This window comes from Tachyglossus aculeatus, chromosome 16 (genome assembly GCF_015852505.1).
Source record: "Tachyglossus aculeatus isolate mTacAcu1 chromosome 16, mTacAcu1.pri, whole genome shotgun sequence".
In the NCBI taxonomy this organism is placed as follows: Eukaryota; Metazoa; Chordata; class Mammalia; order Monotremata; family Tachyglossidae; genus Tachyglossus; species Tachyglossus aculeatus.
The window spans coordinates 11356568-11378214 of NC_052081.1; the positions used below are offsets into that span (position 1 = coordinate 11356568).

Here is a 21647-nt window from a genome sequence, read left to right on the forward strand (position 1 = left end):
TGTAATCTTAGAAAGGGTCCCTTAATGGCCATGGGGACACAGGACAACCATTTTCATCCTGTGAATACAGGTTATTGAAAAGGTCCAGTTCTCCTATGAGTTTTGTACATCCAGGTATCCTACTTGCCTTTCCTTGTGCTGAAAAAACTCATCCATCAGAAAAATATTACTGGATGAAAGTAAACAACTTTTTGCCGTTTCATTAGTCATGGAAGCCAGGTGAGGTGTAATTGACTGGCAAAAAATGCATAAAATGTCCAGTGTTTAAAAAGGAATTGAGGAAAAGGAAGTGAAAACTGAAAAAGAGGTAGTGGTAGAGTGTCTCAGTTGCAGACTGGCACGTGATTTATGGGTTTTCTTTAAATGCTTAAATTCAGATGTGCTTGTGTTCAGAGATCAGACCATTGTTTGACAAATGTGCTTCAAAGTTTAGGAATTGCACCATAGGACATTTAGCAGAATTGCTAACTCCTTCAGTGGTTTATGACAGCACCTTCCTATTCAAGGTTGCCACTCAGCTTGCCTGCTAGCTGCCTAAATGTGCTAGCATTGTTTGCTGTTGTAGGTTGCAGGGTTCTGATCTTGAAGAGTTTGATTTGAGAGTGGAAGGAGCAAAGGTTAGGTTGGGCTCCTTATTGACTGAAATCAGGTAGTAATTACATTGACCTGCAACCAGAATGGGAGAGATTGATCAGTCAATCATTCAATGATATTTGAGTGCTTACTATGTGCAGAGCACTGTACTTAGCACTTGGGAGAATATAACAGAATTAGTGGACACATTTACTGCTCATAATGAGCTTACATTCTAGATGGGGAAACACATTAATTTAAATAAATTGTCAGAGGGAGCAGTTGTCTTAGATTGTCATGTTTACTAAGTCTGTGGTATTGTATTCTCCCAAGGGCTCACCTCAGTAAATACCATTGATTGAGTGAACAGTTCCAATGGATTTTTGACCATTTGTTGCTGGAGGAGAAGCAAAACTGGAGTAGGAATGTGTCCCCAAAGAAACTGCTGCCTTCGGAGAAAATGGGTCCGGGAGAGTCCCTGTAAAGCAGCTTCAAATTTCTTCATCCTTAGATTACTGTTGCTCCCTGGGGAAAAAGGAGTTCAAGTCACTACTCCTGGTGGCAGTTTATTGTTGCTCTTTTCTAGCCCCTTTTTATTCTACGCCTCTATGTTCAAAAATGCAACTGTTTGTTAATAGTAAAATAAATTAAAATAATTGTAGGCTCAGGAAACAACTATGGAAAATGTCATTGCAAAAGATAATCTGTGCAAGAGACTTGATTTATATTCACTGAAGATTGAAAGTAAAGATTACTGTGCTCATAGATTGATCTTCACACACGTTTCCCTGTTGTATTTCTTACTTCAGGAGAACAACAAGCAAAAAAAAAAAGATTCCTACATCTGGATCCCAACTGTATATAGAAGCATCCAGTACCGTGCTAGGCACTTCTGGGCTTTCATATAATTACCTGTTGATTGTTGGACAGACAAATTGCAACATGACTATTTAATTCCCTTCGAATTTCCTACATCACACTTCACCCTCTTCTCCCTCTTCATGTTCCTCCTCCCTTCCCACCTGTATGCAAAGTTGTTTCAAAGGCTGTTAAGGAAAAAAAGGTTTCTTAAACTTGAAAACTTGAGGTAATTACATATGTCAATATAATAGATGTGTTTTTGTTACATTATCAATCCTTTGTGAAATAACTTGAACGCTAGAATCTGGAGGGAAATATTTAATAGCTTCCCAGTTTTAAATGTCTTTAGCCATATTTTATAGCTTGTTTTTTTGATCATTTCCCCCTGCTTCTCTTTCCTAGGCTTTCAAGGAGATGCTGTATGCAGCTCAGGACCAAGCCCCCTCTATAGAAGGTAAGATGCCTGAACTAATTTACTTTAACAGAGAACAGAGTTCGTCCACTTTGCATAAGGAAATTCATTTAAAGCTGTCTGGGACTCTGCGGACTCTGGAACACTTTTCCCAGATGAAGAAATCATTTAATACCCTGGTCATTTTATACTGTGTTTACAACATGGCATGATTTTCACAGTATTCTTTAGTTACACTTCTTTTCTGTACATCCAGTTTTCTTTATCACAGACATCATCATTGGTTTGACTGCTTACCTTTTAATAATTGAATTATGATATTAAGCATTCATTGTGTCAAAGCGCAACCCCTGGAGCAGAAATAATTAATCAGATTGGACACAGTTTTTATCCCACCTGGGGCTCAAAATATAACAATCTCAATATCACCTACGTAAAATGGGCAAGGGATCATCATACAGTGGAAAAAGACCAGTCACAAATTATTTCTGAGGTTCAGCTGTGTCCACCTGCCCACATTCTCACAAGGAAACCTAGCTAAGCAACCATTTAAACTTTTGTCCTGAAACTGAATTTTGATGTAAAATGCCGTTAACACTCAGAATCCAAACAGAATAAGCCTCAGAGTATGTTAAAATGAGGAATTTGATAGCATTTACATCCATATTTAATAAGGATATAAAATGTGAAGCAAGTGATTGCTTATCCAACTGGGTTAAATTAACCTTTTCTCTTCTGTTGCCCATTTTGTTCACCTGTTAACCTTTAGTGATTTTATCTTTGGTTAGAGTTTAAGGTGAAATGTTAGTTGAGAGTGTTGCAAGTTCTCATGACACCAAGTATTGGATGGATTTCACCAATTATTTCCTAAGAGCCACCCTTTAAATTGCCCATGAAACCTTTCCAGGGTTGTTGAGTTTTGGAACAAACTTAGACCAGATAGTGTGAGTAGGTAACAGCAATTTGTAAAATGAAGCTCTGATTATTATTTTTTTTTTGAGGTTGAAGCGACAGAATGCCAAATCTTTTCCCTGGTCCACCCCTGCTTTCTCCTCCACACAGGCCTTATTCTATAAAGGCCTCACAGCTGCATAATGTAATTCTAGTCTCATAGCTAAGCATATTCTTTATTTGCAATTCTATAACATGGCTATATTTCGAGGTGGTGTGCTCTGGATTCAACTTCCTCCTAGCTTTAGAAATTCTTTGCCATAGCTCTTTGGGCCCAAGAGCTAGGGATTATCATCTAATGCCATACAGATAGGACCTCTCATTTGGACCTTACGTCTCTATGTGTTACAGTGAATTTAAAACTGGCTATCACCAAGCAATTAAAGATGATCGGATAATGCAGAAAACATTCTGCTTTCAGTTACGACTTCGACAGAACCACTTACCTTATGTATCTCATCTAATTTGTGGAGACATTCTCCTCAAGTAATATATGAAAGGTAAAATGTAAAATTGGAGTGCGTAGTTTAAGACTCATTTTCAGGAACTACATTTGTATTCTCCCAAGCGCTTAGTACAGTGCTCTGCACCAAGGGCTCAATAAAGGCCACTGATGGATTGATTTGCTACATTATGACAGTTTGAATATTGATTTTCAAGACAACTGATAGTTTGTGAGCTGGTAATTTTTGGTTTCTGCTGTTCCACATCCTTTTTATTGCATTTTAATTTACTTGTCTACTGAGTAATTGGCAGGAATCTTAATATAAATGAATACCCTCCAGAGCTTCCTTGCATCTGTTCATTAGGGCCATTTTTCTTAACTGTTATGGACTTTAGTATTTACTAAGCACTCATTATGTGTCAGACACTGTTCCAAGAGTTGAGATAGGTCATCCAATAAATAGGTCAAGGTCCTAGTCCCTCATGGGCCTAACAGACTAAGTAGGAGGGGAACAACTATTGATTATATATTTCTATAATGCCGATCAAAATATATGCATGTGAAATGCAATATTCCACAGCCACATACACGTGGGCAGTAGCTCACCCCTGATAGCATCGTCTTTGAATATGAAGGACAGTTATTATATATTACATAATATTTAACCTAATCCCGGCTCTGCCACGTGTGAGTCCTTGGGCAAGGCACTTCACTTCTCAGGGCCTCAGTTACCTCATCTGTAAAATAAGGATTAAGAGTGTGAGCCTTATGTGGGACAGGGACTGTGTCCAAGCTGATTACCTGTAGCTACCCTAGTGCTTAGAACAGTGCTTGGCACATAGTAAGTGCTTAACAATTGCCATAATAATAATAATGATTACTATTACTATTAACTTGAGTTTATTACACACTTAAGATCATTCAGGGTTAAAGCTGGGGAAGTGTTCTTTTACTCATAAAGGGTAAAATTGTTTTTGGGCTTTTTTTCCTTTGGACAGTGATTGTAATCAATTTTTGGATCTGGGTTGGCTAAGGAGTCGAAGAAAGAAAGGAAGAAAGTTTATCTATGATTTGTACAGTATCTCTTACCACGCAGAATGTGTGTAAGGTCTCTTGGGTGTGCCTCATGTCTTTATATGTTTTGTGGAGTACGTAATACATTATTGATTAAGTAATTCAGCAGTAAACCCCACAATTAATGGGCTGGAATCACAAAACAATCATGAAATGCTTAGAGCTTTATTAGGGTGTAACATCTGAGACTCCCTCCCAGGATCTGCCAGAATTTCCTGACTTGTGATTTTGGGACTGTGCTCTGATGAATCCTATGTGTGCTTAGGTGTTTATGCCACTCCAGCATAGCCCCACCTTGTCTTCCCCAAGGTCCAAGTTTTGATGCAGATCCAGACTGCAGTGGGTTAGTTCATAAAGGAAAACCATGTTTCACAGAAGATGCCCTTCTTGTTCATGCAAATGCCCAATTGCATTTTACATCTTCCTAATTTGTCTTCAACTGTCCTGTGGCAGTCAGTTCCATGGATTAATTACACATTTTACAAAGTTTGCTTTTATTCATTTAAAATTAGTGCCTTATAATTATATCAGGCATGTGCTCTGCAGTAGTGTAAACAGGAATGCCTGAAAGGCATTCTCTGTAATGTTCTTGTACATATTTCTTATCTTAATCCATGTCATTTCATGTTCTCCTACATAATCTCTCCTATCATTGCCTTGCATGTATACATTTTTATATGTATGATTAGTGATGAAGGTGACAAGGTTGCAGATTAAAGATGAAGCTATACCATTGATTTTATGTGAAGGCATTGCATTTTTAAAGTCTTAACAATCTTGGCAATACATTGTGGGAAGAATGGATGTTTTAGGAAGAGAGGTAAAGGGCAACTGAATCCATAGGCTTTAGCTATACTGCCAGTATTTGTCAGAGCTATCCAGATGCATTTATGATATTTGTCTGTATTAACCAGCAACTAAACTCTTCTTTCTTTGTGGCAAATGGAACTGAAGGACCTGTTGTCTTAAGAAATGCAATGTTTTCATTTTGAGAGAGAAAATGTTGAAAAAATACCAGCTGGTTATATTTTTCTATGGATGTTCCTGACTCAGAGAATTAGCTTAGAACCCCTGTCACTCTGCAGAAGCTCTTTGTATTCAAATTGATCGATTGATTAATTAGGAAGTCATATGTCAGTCGATGTTATGTTTATATTTTCTCTCCATTAAACTACATGTAAAATTTTATGCTATGGCTAACCTTGAAACTTAGAGGAAATTTTGGGGGAAATAGTGTTATTGAAAAATAAATGATTCTTGTCTGTTTAAATTGGACAGATCTTAATTAAACCTTTCAGAGGAACAACTTAAGTGTGAGGTGTCTCTCTCGAGTATGATGATTGGGGTTTGTCTCCTTTGGGGAGTTGTTTAGATGGATAAAATTCTTAGATTTATCTGGTACCTGGTTGCTCAATTTATCACAGTTTACTAATTGAATTGGAATGAAGTAAATGCAAAGAAGCTGAGGATCCTTTGCTGGCCTTTCAAAACCAGATGTCAATACTTCAACTCCCTACTAAATTAGCCACTTTTAAAGAATGGGTTTCTGTAATCTGCAAAGTTTTCCAAAGCACTTAACCCTCATTAAAAAATAAACTCAGCGCAATCTGGTTAAAAGCACCCATATAATTCCCCAACATCCTTAGTAGTGGTGGGAAAAAGTGGAACTGTAGGGGTGAGTCAGCCTAAATAATCTAAAACCATAATTTCAGAAGTAAATCTAAAATTCTAACACCAGTGTACCCTTTTCTATGTTGTGATTGTAGAAAATCTCAAATTGCATATGATTAACAGCCCTTATTTTGTTGGCTTATGTATCTATTGAACTTTGATTTCAGTGGTATTAGCAGTAATTATCTTTTCATAGGTCCAACTACCTAAATCAGGTTCTGTGATAGTATTTTAAATATTTGAGGTCAGATTTATGATTCAGATGGTTCCCAAAAATCAAAATAACTTCCAACCCTTGGAGGCTTATGATGCAGGTTGTTGAAGCACTATGGATCTCATAGTGAAAGAGAAAGTGGAAGATTGTAATTGAAATTTGAATTCTTAGCAACTTTTAAAAGTTTGGGAAAATAATGTAAATTAATATTTGGGATTATTGGGAAAGGATTTAATGGGTGATTTATTAGAGTACTTGAAGTAATCAAGAACCATCATTAAACCAGAAATGCTTTGAATTGAAAGTTTTCAGTTTCCTCCTTTAGCACTCGTTACCAACAGGAGGAGATTTGATTTGTAAAACTAACGATCATCCAGTTTAATTTCTTGGCCTGCTGTTTGTCTTGCTGTGTTTTAGTCATTCTAATTTCTTCATCAGTTGCAGCAATTAAAAATGGTGGTCGGGTGGAGGTACCTCACCCCCCCCATCCTTTTCCCTCTTCCCCCTCCCCCCAATCAATCAATCAATCGTATTTATTGAGCGCTTACTATGTGCAGAGCACTGTACTAAGCGCTTGGGAAGTACAAATTGGCAACATATAGAGACAGTCCCTACCCAACAGTGGGCTCACGGTCTAAAAGCCCCAGTTTGGAGCTGATGAAATTATTACAGTTAGGAGTGTCCGTAGGTTGTCCCATTCCATTTTTTGGAAATATGTTGAGAAGACAATGACAAGTAAAGGCCCCAGTCTTAAACTACATTTTATACTTCTGTGGCTTGCATAGGACTGGTGTTGGAATGATGAGTTCACTGTAATATCTTTGATATCTGTGAGAGATGCAAGAAGACTTGTGGCTCAAACATCAGAAAGATTTTTGTTTTCTGTAAACCAGACAAAATGATTTTACTCAGCTGCCTTTTAAAGGTCTATAGTTTGACACAATTTCCTGCTGGCGGAGTTGTTGTGTGACACAGACATGAAAGAACATGCTTGACTTGCCGAGGCATTCTTTTCACATTTGTCACCATTTTGATTCATATTGGTGAGTTTCGTTTTCTAAATTTAGTTATGTAAAGAAGAAGAATTGTTCTTGTTTGGCTTTGACTTTGGACAACATTGTTTCTTGAGAATGTGCTGCTTCTGGAAACGTGTCCAGTGAATGCTGTTTCTGCTGCCGTTCATGGGTAGTATATGTACTTTTCACATGCTATTTTCTGAGCAGCAATAGCATAAAATATTGGGTCCACACTGAACAAGTTGAATTCTGGTTTTCTTCCATTTCTTCATGATAGATTTTTTCCAACTGAGTAAAAACAGATTCCCGGACCGTCCTTATTTAGGTTCTCACTAATTATTCCACTTGGTTGCCAGATGTGTTGGTGTCTCCCCAAGCTCCTTAGAATTCAGCTCTTTTCAGTAGCAGATAAGATGAAAGTATGCCTGTAAATTATTCATTCAGATTATAAACTTAAATAGGCAGGTTTACTTGGCATCTTTTTTCACTCCAGGATCTAGGCTCTAAGGGGTTTAAGATGCTTTTTTTGTGATTGAGATTATGAACTCTAAATATTAGCCGTAAAAATCCACATGCTTTTACGTTTATTATTGGAACTCATATTGAATTGGGTAAGTTTATAGTATCTGACTTTTAAAAAAGTCTTTGCCATTTTGTGAAATAATGTCATTGTCTGTGAGAAAGTTAAATTGTATTCTTGTTTTTCCTGACCTTAAAACATTTGTAGTTTGTGATGGGGAAGGGTAGTGAATTTGTTAGTTTTAAGTCCTGCAAATAACTACTTGTTCAGGATAACTAAGTCCCAGGAGACTGAATGCCAATTTGTTTTTCCTGATGAGAAATTGACCACTTATTGTGCGTTTAATAGAGGTGCAATCAGTGAGACTGGAGGGAAGGAAATTGTAATTACAATATATTGACATTTTATGGTATACAAATGGTTTTGCATGCAAGCCCTGAGCACCCAAATCTTATTAGAGGTTTAAAGGGCCTGCAGTTTGCTGAATGGTGCTGGCCAGAGCCATTGTTCTGTAATTACTTTGCACTTCTGACACAATATGCATTTTAGCTTCCTGTAGTAGTCTTTTCATTTTTGCACTGAAGCTTCTCTGTACAAAAAGCAGGGGAGAATAGAATATGTGAATCTTATAGGAATTGCTTATTGAGCTCTGTGATGTCTTCATTTGTCAATATTTTCTTAAAGACCATTTTGTCATAGTTATGTTATTTACTTATAGTGAGATTCTGGAAAACATCTTCTTTGACCCCTTTTCATCACTTTTACAATTCCTATATTGAAAGGATAATGAATTTATTTTTTTAGCTTGAAATCTGCCTAATATGACAACACTGATGGGCTGGTATGGAACGGTCCCCTTTTTACCTTACCTTGCTCATGTCCTAACTACAGTCCAACTCACACACCTCACTCCTCTAACAGCAACCTACTCTCTGAACCTCATTCTCATTTGTCTCAACACCAGCCATGCCTTTCCTCTGCCCTGGAAGTCTCTCCCCTCTCGTATGACAGATAACCTCTCTCCTGCCTTCCATCTTATACTAGAATCACACTTCCCACAAGGGGACTTCCCTGATCATGTCCTCATTTCTCCTGTTCACCCTCCCATCTCCATCTAAGCACTTAGATCCTTTCCCTTTAATAATAATAATAATAATAATGATAATAATAATGGCATTTATTAAGCGCTTACTATGTGCAAAACACTGTTCTAAGTGCTGGGGAGAATACAAGGTGATCAGATCGTCCCACTTGGGGCTCACAAGTCTTCATCCCCATTTTAAAGATGAGGTAACTGAGGCACAGAGAAGTTAAGTGACTTGCCCAAAGTCACACAGCTGACAATTGGTGGAGACGGGATTTGAACCCTTGACCTCTGACTCCAAAGCCTGTGCTCTTTCCACTGTCATGCCGTTTCTCTGAGCATATGATATTCACCCCAACTTCAGTCCCTATGTTAGTATCCTTATACTATCCCAATCCCCTATTAGAAATGTATTTTAATGTCTGTTACCCCCTCTAGACTGTGAGCTCCTTGGGAGAAGCGTTTGGATCTTTCAAATCTACCGTATTTTCTCCTTAGTGCCCAGCACAGGGCTTGGCACACAGTAAGCATTCAGTAAATACTATTGATGGATAGGGTGACTTGTACAGTAAGGCTCTTCCTGGCATTGATTCAGGAATGATCATTTTTTTTCTGTAGTAAATGGAAACTGATTATCATTCCAAATGTATTTAAAGAAGGTGCTTTTTTTTTCCTACAGGGAGGCAAATTGAAGGACCCAAAATAGGAATTATTATTTATTTTTAAAATCCAGAAAAAAGCACAAGCAAAAAACATTCCTCTGCACTTGTTATTTAAACTCATCAACATTTAGATCCATAAATAAAACAACGCTGGCTCTGTTGACAGTTGGGAATTTAGTTAAGTCCTGGATTCAGGGAGTACATTTATGACTGAACACAGGAGACCCACTGGTCTAGTCCCCAAATGTCTGAATAAAAGGAGTGTCCAGTTTAAGAGGTTGGGGCCACAGAGACACTGAAGGCAGTCAAAAAATCTTTTGCAGATGCCAGCAGTTGACTGAAATGAGCAGATGTATGAGGGGAGATTTGTTGGGAAATGGAACATGGGAGGGGATTCTTCGAAGAGGGATTGAGGTTCTGGGCCATTGATGGGCGAAGATTAGGAAATAGTAATAATAATAATAATAATAATGGCATTTATTAAGCACTTACTATGTGCAAAGCACTGTTCTAAGCACAGGGGAGGTTACAAGATGATCAGGTTGTGCCACGGGGGGCTCATAGTCTTCACCCCCATTTTACAGATGAGGTAACGGAAGCCCAGAGAAGTGAAGTGACTTGCCCAAAGTCACACAGCTGACAATTGGCAGAGCTGGGATTTGAACCCATGACCTCCGACTCCAAAGCCCTTGCTCTTTCCACTGAGCCACGCTGCTTCAAGTAGCTTGGTCCAGGTTCAGTTGCTTGAAATGGTCAACAATTCCAGGTTGAGCTCAAATATAGACTCGGCCATAACCCCATTTTTGCCCTATTGATTTTCGGCAGCTGACATTTTTTGTTTCCTTGGAATGAGGTGGATATGCCTATTGATTGGAGGTGTTTATGTCCTTTTATGTATGCCCATTTTTTGCTTTCCTGCATGGTCAGATAAATGATAAATAGGCCTTTTCATTTCATTTATATTACAGCCCTCCTACTAGGCATCCTTTTTTATGTAGTTGTTAAGCGCTTACTATATGTCAAGAACCATTGTAAATGCTGGGGTGGACTCAAGTTAATCAGACCAAATACAGTCCCGTGTGGGAGCCTAAGTAGGAGGGAGAACAGGTATTGAATCCCGATTCTGTAGATGAGAAAAATGAAGCACAGAGAAATGACTTGCCCAAGGTCACACAGCAGACAAGCAGCAGAGCCGGAATTAGAACTCTGGTCCTCTGGCTCCTAGGCCCACGCTCGTCCCACTAGGCCACACTGCTTCTCTATCCTTCGGCTAGATACTATATGTGTACTCAATTTTTCCATTTCATATGTTTTTCACACCATATTTGGAATGAAACAACCCACATTGTGATTGCGATGTTAAAAAAAATTCTGCAGAGTGTTTATCACAGCACATGTATGGTTAGGCAAGCTTTCCGAAGTCAGGGTCCATCAAGTACATGCCATTGAGAACTGAATATTCAGTTCAGAGGATGCAGTCGAAGAAAGCCAAAATTAAGAAAGAAATCAGAATGTGTTTTGCTATGAACGAGAGTGTATGATTTTAGCTGATTAGAAATTTTTTTAATGGTATTTGTTAAGCACATATTAGGTGTCAACACTCTTCTAAATTTAAGCCATGCTATCTATAACTTATCTAAGGTAGATACAAGTTTATCAGATTAGACGCAGCCTCTGTCCCACCTGGGGCTCAGACTCTAAAATGGGGGGAAGGAGGGTTTAATCCCCATTTTACAGATGAGGTAAGTGAGGCACAGAAAAGTTGTGTTTTGGCCAAGGTCGCACAGCAGACAAGTGGTGGAGCTGGGATTAAAACCCAGGTCTTCTGACTTCCAGGCCCGTAGTCTTTTCACTAGACCTCTAGACTGTAAGCTTGTTATGGGCAGGAAATGTGACTGCTAATTCTGTTGCATTGTACTCTCCCAAGCGCTTAGTACAGTGTTCTGCACATCGTAAGCACTCAGTAAATACAAATGATTGATTGATAGGCCAGGCTGCTTCCATGCATCACCAAATTCCCTGATTAATACCCCACCTTTCCTGGTCATGCCAAGCTATCAGTCACTTTAGTATTAGGATATTTCTATTTAGATATTTAGTTTGGTAATTATGATATTAAGCTCTTCTTAAGTGCCCAGCAGTGTTCTAAGCGCTGTATACAACATTTAGAGATTGGATAGTCTGACCTGTTGTCTTTATTTCTATCCATATTATTTTTTCTTTTACTTATTACAAATTTGACAGTCTATCCACTTATCTCCCCAATTAGATTGTAATCTCTCAGGCAGGGACTAGATTTTTTACTTCTGTTGTGTGTCACAAAGTGCTCCGCACAATAGTAGGCATTTTTTATAAATGCTGTTGATGAAAAAATCAAAAGCATTCCAGTCCTTTTCATAAAAATGGGTATTGTTGCTCTTAAATAGTCCAACTGCTGGTGTGATGTTCTCTCCCTTATGCCACCATAAAATGTCAAGGAATATTTGGTCTTTCTAAACAGAAACTTTTAGGCATGGAAAACAGTGGTCCTCACCAACTTTCTGATTGCTGACAACTTTCCTCACTTCTTAAGCAATTAATTCTTTTGTAAGAGTCTCTACACCTTTACAGCTCTCTTTGAAATGCTGTTTTAAAGGTTATGATTCTTTCATGAAATGAGATAAGAAAAAATGTATATATTTTATTCTAAATGTTTGAAACCCAAAATCCTATCCTCTGATAGATTTTTGTTATGGCATGTATATGTGCAGTGGAAGATATGTAGTATTAGTGAGGAAAGGAAAACTAGATTTTATGTTGAGAGTTTTAGCTGACAATTTGAATTGAACATTGAGTTTTGGTAACTAAGGAAGCCAAATACCATAGGAAGTACACCGCCAGTCCTGGCCTAGTTTTAATGTCAGTCAGTGACTGCTGATAGGGACAGCAACTGCCTTGGCTTAAGCACTTCCCTTTTTGTCCCTTTGAAGTATTTGGACTGACCTGATAGTAGTTAAACCCCATTTTAATAAAGCAGCAGATAATATCTATTTAGCGTATATTTTGGCGATCTGTCAGTATCTGATCCCCTTTGGCTAAGTAGAATGAGAAAGACAAAACTTTAAACATGAAGTTTTGTCTTGTATATGTACACTAAAAATGTGATTCAACACTTTTCATTATTAGTATATATTTTCACTACTGTTTGATTAAATAGCTCTATTTTCTTTTGAAATTGGTTTTAGTGTATGTTTATATTCCTAGGGTGTTGTTTTGGATCTTGAGAAAACATTTATACGTATTTGAATAAATATAAACATTTGTACATATTTATTACTCTACTTATTTTGTACATATCTATTCTATTTATTTTATTTTGTTAGTATGTTTGGTTTTGTCTCCCCCTTTTAGACTGTGAGCCCACTGTTGGGTAGGGACTGTCTCTATATGTTGCCAATTTGTACTTCCCAAGCGCTTAGTACAGTGCTCTGCACACAGTAAGCGCTCAATGAATAAGAGTGATGATGATGATGATTTTATGATTTTACATTGTTTTCTGTGATTGATTTTCCTGTTTAGTGTCCATTCACCTAGAACTTTTATTTTTTCCTTGAAACCAGTTAGGGGCCACAGCCAGCGTATAGTAGTACACTGATTTTTCCTACAGCATGGGGATTGCTTTCTTGTAAAAACTAACATTAAGGGAAGCTGTCACTTTAGTACTCACTTGTTCTGATACCATGGTTATGCACCCAAGTTGTTTCTTCTAATAGTGCATGTAGTTCGAAGAGTGTTCTTCTATTCCTTCATGACATTCTAACCAAAATGCATTGTAAAAATCCATGTTGTGACAGAACTGAGTGTATATTAAAAAATAACACCACAGAGAAAAATGATCTGAAACTGTTCTTTTAATGGCTAAATAATGTATAGTTTCATTTTCTTGTTGATTTAAATTCCTATTGATATTTTTTGGTATTGTTTTATGACACTTTACAACCAGATGCTATAAAAAATACATTAATTGTTTCAGTTCTAGAGGAAACTGATCAGCTTGATATTGCATCCTATTTTAATGACTAAATAATATACAGATTCATTTTATGAACTTAAATTTCTTAGACTTTTAATTTTGCAAACAATCCTTTATTATATATTTTGAAGGGGAACAGTTTTGATGTTTCCACTGGGATTTATTTAACTACTGTACTCCAAAGCCTTTGTTTCCAATTATTATTTAAATTGCCCAGTGAATTGTTTCAAAATCTCAGAAAATGCCATATTTTTACCAAGTACATTCTCACGACAGTTGACTCTCAGGCCTGGGTTTGGCAGGGAATTTGAGGAGCAGCATGGCTTAGTGGAAAGAGCACGGGCTTAGGAGTCAGAGGACGTGGGTTCTAATCCTGGCTCTGCCACTTTTCTGCTTGTGTGACCTTGGGCAAACCACTTAACTTCTCTGTGCCTCAGTTCCCTCATCTGTAAAATGGGGATTGAGACTGTGAGCCCCACATGGGACAACCTGATGACCTTGTATCTACCCCTGTGCTTAGAACAGTGCTTAGCACATAGTAAGCCCTTAACAAATATCATCATTATTATTGATGCAATTGAAGTGTTGAGAGAAGCACGGTCTGACTGGGGGTGATGAACTGTGAATAACTGTTGGTGGCTTTGTATTATTATATTATTATAGGTCAGATATTAAGAAAATTGTTATGGAGTTTTCTATTTGAATGTCTGCCCAGTGACTTTTTAGTAATTCCAAGAGACAGAAGTGCTGTTCTTTATTCTGTTGGATCTTTCATTGGGAAGGAGATGATGGTTAGCAAAGACCTCAGTTGTGCACAAGACCAGAGATAAAATACCAGGTAGGGAAAGCTTGTCTAATCTTAAAGCTATTTGGAATAAGGGAAAGAAGAGAAAGCTAACTCTGGAATTATATCCATTATGTAGTAAAGTTGAGCAGATGCATAGGTTTTCCTGGCTTCCTATAACAAGAGACTTTTTAGAACACTTTGCCTTTAAAAAAAAAAATTGAATTTTGTTCATCCACAAGTGGTGAACAATGTCTTCTAGACAGAAAGTTCATTGTGGGCAGGGCATTTGTCTGTTATATTGTAATGTACTCTCCCAGGTGCTTATTAGAGTGCCCTGCACACAGTAAGCCTCAGTAAATATGATTGATTGCTCTCAGTATCAAATGCAAATAAGCTGTCTGAAAGTGCTGTGCAAATCTAGGTTTGCCCACCAATCTGCTATTGATTGATCTCAGTTTTTATGTTTGTTTTAAACTGCTTTTAAATTGACATCTTTTTTACTCTTTTCCCTGCAAGACATATGAATTCCTAAATAGGGATTACATTTGTTTAAAAAACAAACCATTAATTTTGTGAATATTGAAGTAGAAAGTATTTTTGTCTCCAAGCTAAACTATTAATTTTACTAAAACAACAATGATGTTGGTTGTTACTTAGACATTCTTGTACTTATGTAGAAGCTTATGACCAATCAATATTTTTGCTTCTTTGGGCCAGGGAGAAATTCATTCCTGAGAAACTTTGGGAGACCTTATACCTTTTCTTTGATTTGACCTTGTTGAATGTTCTCCTTCAGTTTTCCTCCCTAAAGAGCGCACATTGTCCAATAAAATAAAGACAAAGGTGGTGGCAGCTTTGAAATCCTGTGGCATTTCCTTGATGCTCCTTTTGTTATGGAAAAGCTACAGAGGCACTATGCAGAACTGTTCTATCCTCTATCTACTTGTAGATCCCATAATTATGCGAGCTCTCTGTGGGCAGGGATTGTCTCTATTGCTGTAATGTACTTTCGCAAGCGCTTAGTACAGTGCTCTGCACACAGTAAGCACTCAATAAATACAATTGAATTGAATCTGGCAGTTAGTTCATTAATCTTGTCATTCTTCATAGCTCAATTATGGTGGAGACTTCACTGAGTTTGAGTAAAAAGCAAAACCACCATGTGACAGGTTCACTTCCTCGAAAAGCGTCATCCTTGGTTATGGGCAGTGTGTATTTGGAGGGCAGTGTAATCTTTTCTCTTTTCAGTGGGGCTCTGGTGGTGGACATGGAATGGGAAAAGCATCTTGATTTGGATCTGAGTAATTTTGGATCTCTTCTACTTAGTTATTCCCCATAATTTGTTGCAAGTGGTATTTAGCTTGTTCTGTTTTCCATGACTAAAACCTAAATATACATCTCTTTAGTCAGGGTCATGAGGACCTGCAGGGTGTGTATCATACTCTATATTGTTACTGCTGGAGAACACTGGGATTTCAATGTTGACAGTTAAGTGCTGTATGGCTACTTAATTTCTATTGTATTTTCAGCTATATGGGTAATGCCTATTTTTCAAATAATGGACCAGAAAATCCTTGAAAGTTACTAATTTGATTGATACATTTACTGTAATGTAGCTAATGAATTAAGGTATGTTTTTCCACCAAGTAACATTTATTTGGATTTTTCCCTCAGTAGCAGGAAGGCTCTCAGAGTACTAGATAATTAAATCATTTGCATTTCTAATTAATTCCACAGATAATCATATTAAGCCACTTCAATTGTTTGTTTTAGTTAGCTTCTAAATGCTTTTGGCAGCTAGGTACCAGACAAATAAGTATCATGTATTAACATAGGCACCTTGTATATTTGCAGTCATATTAGCAGATTCATATTGGAAATATGAGACTCCTAATATAGCTAGAATGGCAAGGTTAGAGGATGTCTCCAGCAACCTTTAGTCCCAATATTGAATGCTCTTATATTAGATTATTATTTTCCTTTAAAGGTATTTAAGTACTGAATCAGTGCCAGGCACTGAAGTTGGACCCAATCCATGTGCCACGTAGGGCTCACAGTCTTAATTCCCATTTTACAGATGAGGTAGCTGAGACACAGAGAATTTGGATGATTTGCCCAAGGTCACACAGTAGGCAAGTGGCAGAGCCTGGATTAGAACCCAGGTCATCTGACTTCCAGCCCTGTGTTCTTTCCACTAGGCCATCATGCTCCCAATAGATAGAGTAACCTGACTTTAGGGGATTGTCTCCATGCTCTTGCTTTAGGTGCTTAACTTTAACAGCTGATTAGATCCTTGATTATAGCCAGGAGAGATTTTTTTTTCTTTGAATTGCCCTAAAATTACATTCTCATTAAGGAGATTTATAGCTAGAATTGTTTTCCCATTAACCCTCAAATCACCCTTATACATTGTTACTAATGTTCTGTGAAAGTGTATTTTTAACTGAACTGACCAACTGAAAATAAATAAACAGATAAACATTGTCTAATTAAATGGGTGTAAAGCTTGGGAAGGAAGAAGGTAACAGTAATGGATATGCAGAACAAATTATATCTGTTTTCTTTAGATGTAGCCTCCAGAAGTGCTGCTTTCAGATTAAACAGAATGTGTCTGTATGAATTATATCTATTAGAAAAAATCTAATTTCATGAGATCTGGATCACTAGTGCCCAAGTTACACTCTGCTGCTCTTGAACATGTATGAGACTTAGGGGAGGGGCAAACTAAACTGGAGTCAGGGCAGGAGTGACAGAACAAGAGTGAATCAAACAAAGCAGCTGCCAAAATCCCTGTCAAATTTTGGGAGCACACTTACTCCAAGCCTGGATGGTTCCATGACAGACCTGAGGAAATCACTGATGGTCTAGTCATGTATGCTCGGCTCTCTGAATTTACAGATTTGCTAGGTAAGCAAAGCCCTCTCCACTCACCGTGTCCTGACCTCTCAGGTTCCAGGACTGTGGTTTTCCTGCATCCCCTACCTCCCACCGCCATTCTACAGTTCCTCTGCTATTCCTCCCTATCCCCAGCCCCTCTTGGAACTCTTCTAGTTTTTAAACTTCTATTTTTCAATAGAGCTATTGCTGCTGCCACTACCTCCAGTAGCCTCTTCCTCAACTTGCATCTTCAACTTTCCATGTAAAGTCAGGAGTGTAGTTAGATTGGAGTAGGATGGAGCAAGGATCAGGAATAATAATAATAATGGCATTTATTAAGCGCTTACTATGTGCAAAGCACTGTTCTAAGCACTGGGGAGGTTACAAGGTGATCAGGTTGTCCCACGGGGGGTTCACAGTCTTAACCCCCATTTTACAGATGAGGGAATTAAGGCATAGAGAAGTCAAGTGACTTTGCCAAAGTCACACAGCTGACAATTGGCGGAGCAGGGATTTGAACCCATGACCTCTGACTCCAAAGCCCATGCTCTTTCCACTGAGCTATGCTGCTTCTCCAGGATTAGTAGGATGCAGCAAGGGCAGCTGGGGTGGCTGGGGAGAAGCTTTGTAAGAGAGGAGACTGGCAGGCTGTGGGAGGAGCTCCAACAGCTGTGCTGTGAAAAATAGATGTTAAAAGAGTAGTAAAGCTATGGGGGAAGGGAATTCCAGGGGTCCTGGAGGGACAGGGAAGGGGGAGAATTCTGGGTGTAGGGTGGGAAGGGTAAGAAAGCTGTAGGCCAGGAATTGGGGAGGATACCAAGAAGGTTAGACTGTGAGCCTCAAGTGGGACAGTGACTGGGTCCAACCTGATTATCGTGTATCTGCCCCAGAGTTTAGTTCAGTGCTTGGCACATAGTAAGTGCTTAAAAACCAATAAATAGAGTGAGGGAAAGGGATGGGTTTGGACTTAGGTTTACTGCATACATCGACAGGGTGTTTGGCTCTATAGCACAGCACTTCATTGTTCGGTAATTGCTTGGTAACTTCACATTTCCTTGGGAGGATATCTGCTAGGGGTTGGGGGACTTGTTCTGCTCCCCCAGAAGGTGGGAACGGGATGAAGTGAGTTGCAGAGACCTGGAGGGTGACTGAAATAAGACTGTATTTCATTAGATCATACTAGTCTGCTGTTGGCGCCTTATGGCTGGTTACTGGTAATTTACTTTTCTAGGGGAGAGGGGAGGGAAGAGTGGAGAAGGTGAAGAGAAAATTGGAAAGGAGGAGAGAAGAGCAAAGCATGAAAAGGGAAGAAAGGAAGTAGAAACAGGCTATGGTAAGCCAAGCATAATATGAGGAAGGAGGGGAGTGAAGTAGGACAAAGTAAAATGGGAAGCAAGCTGGGAAGGGTAGCATAGAGAGACCCGTTTCTTGGAAATATAAGCTATCAGAACTGCAGGAAGCAAACGAAGATTGAGAGGAGAGACAGAGAAGATTAGAGGAAAAACAGTTGGATTAAGGAAAGCAGAGACAAGAACAAAGAGAAAAGGAGGCAGGTTTGGGAAGACAGTGAAGTTGGAACAGGAGACAAGTAGTAGGAGAAACATTAAAAGAAGTAAAGGAGGCAGAGGGGTGAGCAATTGAGAAAGTAAGGTGATAAGCAACAAATAAAACAAGTTTATCAGCAGTCATTGCAAGAGAAGCTCAAGGAGACAAATCAGTTACCCAAAATGCTAATTTAGTGAAACCTCACTAATTTGTAGGGAGGGATGGGAAATTTTGCCTGAATCAATGGAGAGAGTAAAGGAGTGGGAAATACATTATGGCCCTGACCTAATGATTTAAATTCCAAAGAAAGGGGAAACACACCTGAAAGGGTTGAAGGCAGGTAGAAAAATCCACCTGTCAGGGTCACAAAGGAAATGGAGTAGAGCACGGGTGGCCCTTTTAGGCAGGATAAGAGAAAGTTAAGTGGACCCACCCTTTTGATTGAAGACGCTGAGCTATGAAAGGTGTAGACCTCAAAGCGGAGAGGGGCAGGAATGAATCGGAAAAAGTCTTAGCAGGCTTTTAGAGGACTGGCAAGATGTGGAGACTCATGAAAACTTGGAATAAGAGGAAACCATCACATCCAAAGACAGCAAAATTCAGACGTGAGGATGATTTGAAGAATAATCCTCTGTTAATGGTTTGTTTTGACTCCTGTCTTTCAGTCTGAATGCTGGATACTAGAGTGACCAGGAGAATTGCCTCCAGTACTCTACCAGTCTCAACTGCAACAGGGAGAGTCAAGCAGTGGCATATCCATTCCATTCCTAGCTTGGGCAGTGGCTAGCTAGTGGAAGGCAATTTTTTAAATCTGAGGGTTTTTGGGTTTTTTTAATGTCAGGTTGTGTGACCGACAGTTTCTTCATCAGGTGCATGTAAATATTGTTCCTTGTACTGTGAAATGCCTGCTTCCCATTCTGGTTAGTGGAATTTTTTGATGTGCAACTCTCAGTTTTATTATGCCTTTGTGTTTTACCTGTTCAGTTTATGAGGCTTGGTAATAGTCTTTTGGAAAAATTTGGCTTTTTATTCCATGAGCCCCAACATCTTCAAGATTGCCTAGGTCTTTGTATTCTTTTGAATACTGCTAAAAACTAAAAAAACCCGCTTTTTTCAGACATTACCGAGAGGAGGCCTTCCCAGACTGAGCCCTCTTTTTTCTCTCCTCCCAATCCCCTCCGCCCTACCTCCTTCCCCATTCTTGGGTAGGGATTGTCTCTATTTGTTGCTGAATTGTACTTTTCAAGTGCTTAGTACTGTGCTCTGCACACAGAAAGTGCTCAATAAATAACGATTGAATGAATGAATGAATGCAATCATTCTGGTAGTGTAGCCATAGAGTTTTCTTGGTAAAAATAGGGAAGTGGTTTACCATTGCCTCCTTCCATGCAGTAAACTTGTCTCCACCCTCGACTCTCTCATGTGCCTCTGCTGCCCAGCGTAGGTCAGTTTTGACTTGTAGCAGATTGCCTTCCACTAGCTAGCCACTGCCCAAGCTAGGAATGAAATAGATTTGCTGCTGCTTGACTCTCCTTGCTGCAGTTGAGACTGGTAGAGTACTGGAAACTCTCCAGGTGCGATCCTAAGAGAGGACTAAGTGCCTCGGAAAGTATAATGCAACAGAATTAGCAGTCGTATTCCCTGCCCATAATGAATTTACAGTCTCTCAATCTATATATATATTTTGTCGTTATACTCCACTAGGTTGTAAGCTTCTTGAGAGTAGTGATTGTTTCACCAACTCTTTTATATTGCACACTTTCAAGGGCGTAGTAAGTTCTCTGCACACAGGAAGGGCTCAATAAATTCCATTGATTTGATATTTTCATGGAGCCAATTAAGAGCACTACCCTGGTGTTTTTCAGTTCTACACTTCTGTCAGTATGGCTTCAGAATCACAGTCAACATTTCTGGGATTTTAGAAGAGGACCCCCCCGTTAAGCAGGCTAAATTGCACAACATTTAGTTGTGGTTTTAAGATTTGGGCAAATATCTACTCAGCACAAAGTTGTTGCCCAAAGCTGTTATATTTATTGAGCTAAACCTGAGTTAACTCTAGGTTAGCACAGATTAAATGACTGCTTTAAAGCAATTCATTCAAGCTAAAACTAGATTGGAAGGAAAATATAGTGCACACAGACCATCAGTAAAGAATTTCAACCACACAAGGTCCCAGACCAGGTTTTTAAAAACAGAATTGACCCTTGGAAGATTACCTTTTGCCCTCTTTTTTTTTAAGTTGATCTAGTTGACGCATCTCCATCTCAGCTGCAGATTCAGAAGCTCCACCTGGTGATATTGCCACAAGAAACTGAAAATGTAATCTTCAGGGTAAAAGTGGAAGAGCACTTTATATTGTTTAGTTTGGGGGAAAATATGTAAGAATGAGAGTAATATTTATTAAGCTGCCTTTGGAGCAGCCCAGGAGGTCATCTTTTTTACATTGCTTTCTGAAAAAACATTAAACATTTCACTCCAAATCATCAAAAATTACCATATACAATCAGCATCATCAAAAATTGAAGCTCAGTTGTTAAATCAAGTATGGATTAGAATTATAGTATAAAGTTAGGGATAGATGGAATGTTTTGTAAACTTGATTCTTGGCTTGTCAGATGTGCTGGTCCTTGATTGTATCAGTCTAATAAAATGGAGGGGAAATTATATTTTTTTAATCATCTCATTTTTGAGAAATAAAATTTAAAATCAATGTCAGTTTATAGTGGGTTGTATTAAAGGTTTACATCTTTAATCTGCATTATGATCAGGTTGACTGGTGACATGTGGCTTTAAATTTTGAATGAAATTGTATGGGTGACAGCTTTAATATAGCTGGCATGGAACAGAAAACCTCTAGCTTTGAAGGTGTGAGCATTCTCATAATTATCACAATTATGTGAGATGAAAAATCAGCTAAGTAGCCATTGCTTTTCTGGTGTTCAT

The 21647-nt window shown here is 38.6% G+C and overlaps 1 protein-coding gene across 3 annotated transcripts in view; it reads left to right on the forward strand.

Annotated features, from left to right (window-relative positions):
- The window catches only part of XPR1 (xenotropic and polytropic retrovirus receptor 1), a 155729-nt gene that overhangs the window by 24667 nt on the left and 109415 nt on the right, over window positions 1-21647 (forward strand). For all 3 annotated transcript variants that reach the window (XM_038758511.1, XM_038758509.1, XM_038758510.1), the window contains exon 2: window positions 1837-1888. In XM_038758511.1, coding sequence (XP_038614439.1) covers window positions 1837-1888 — 52 coding nt within the window. The remainder of the gene's footprint in view (window positions 1-1836; window positions 1889-21647) is intronic.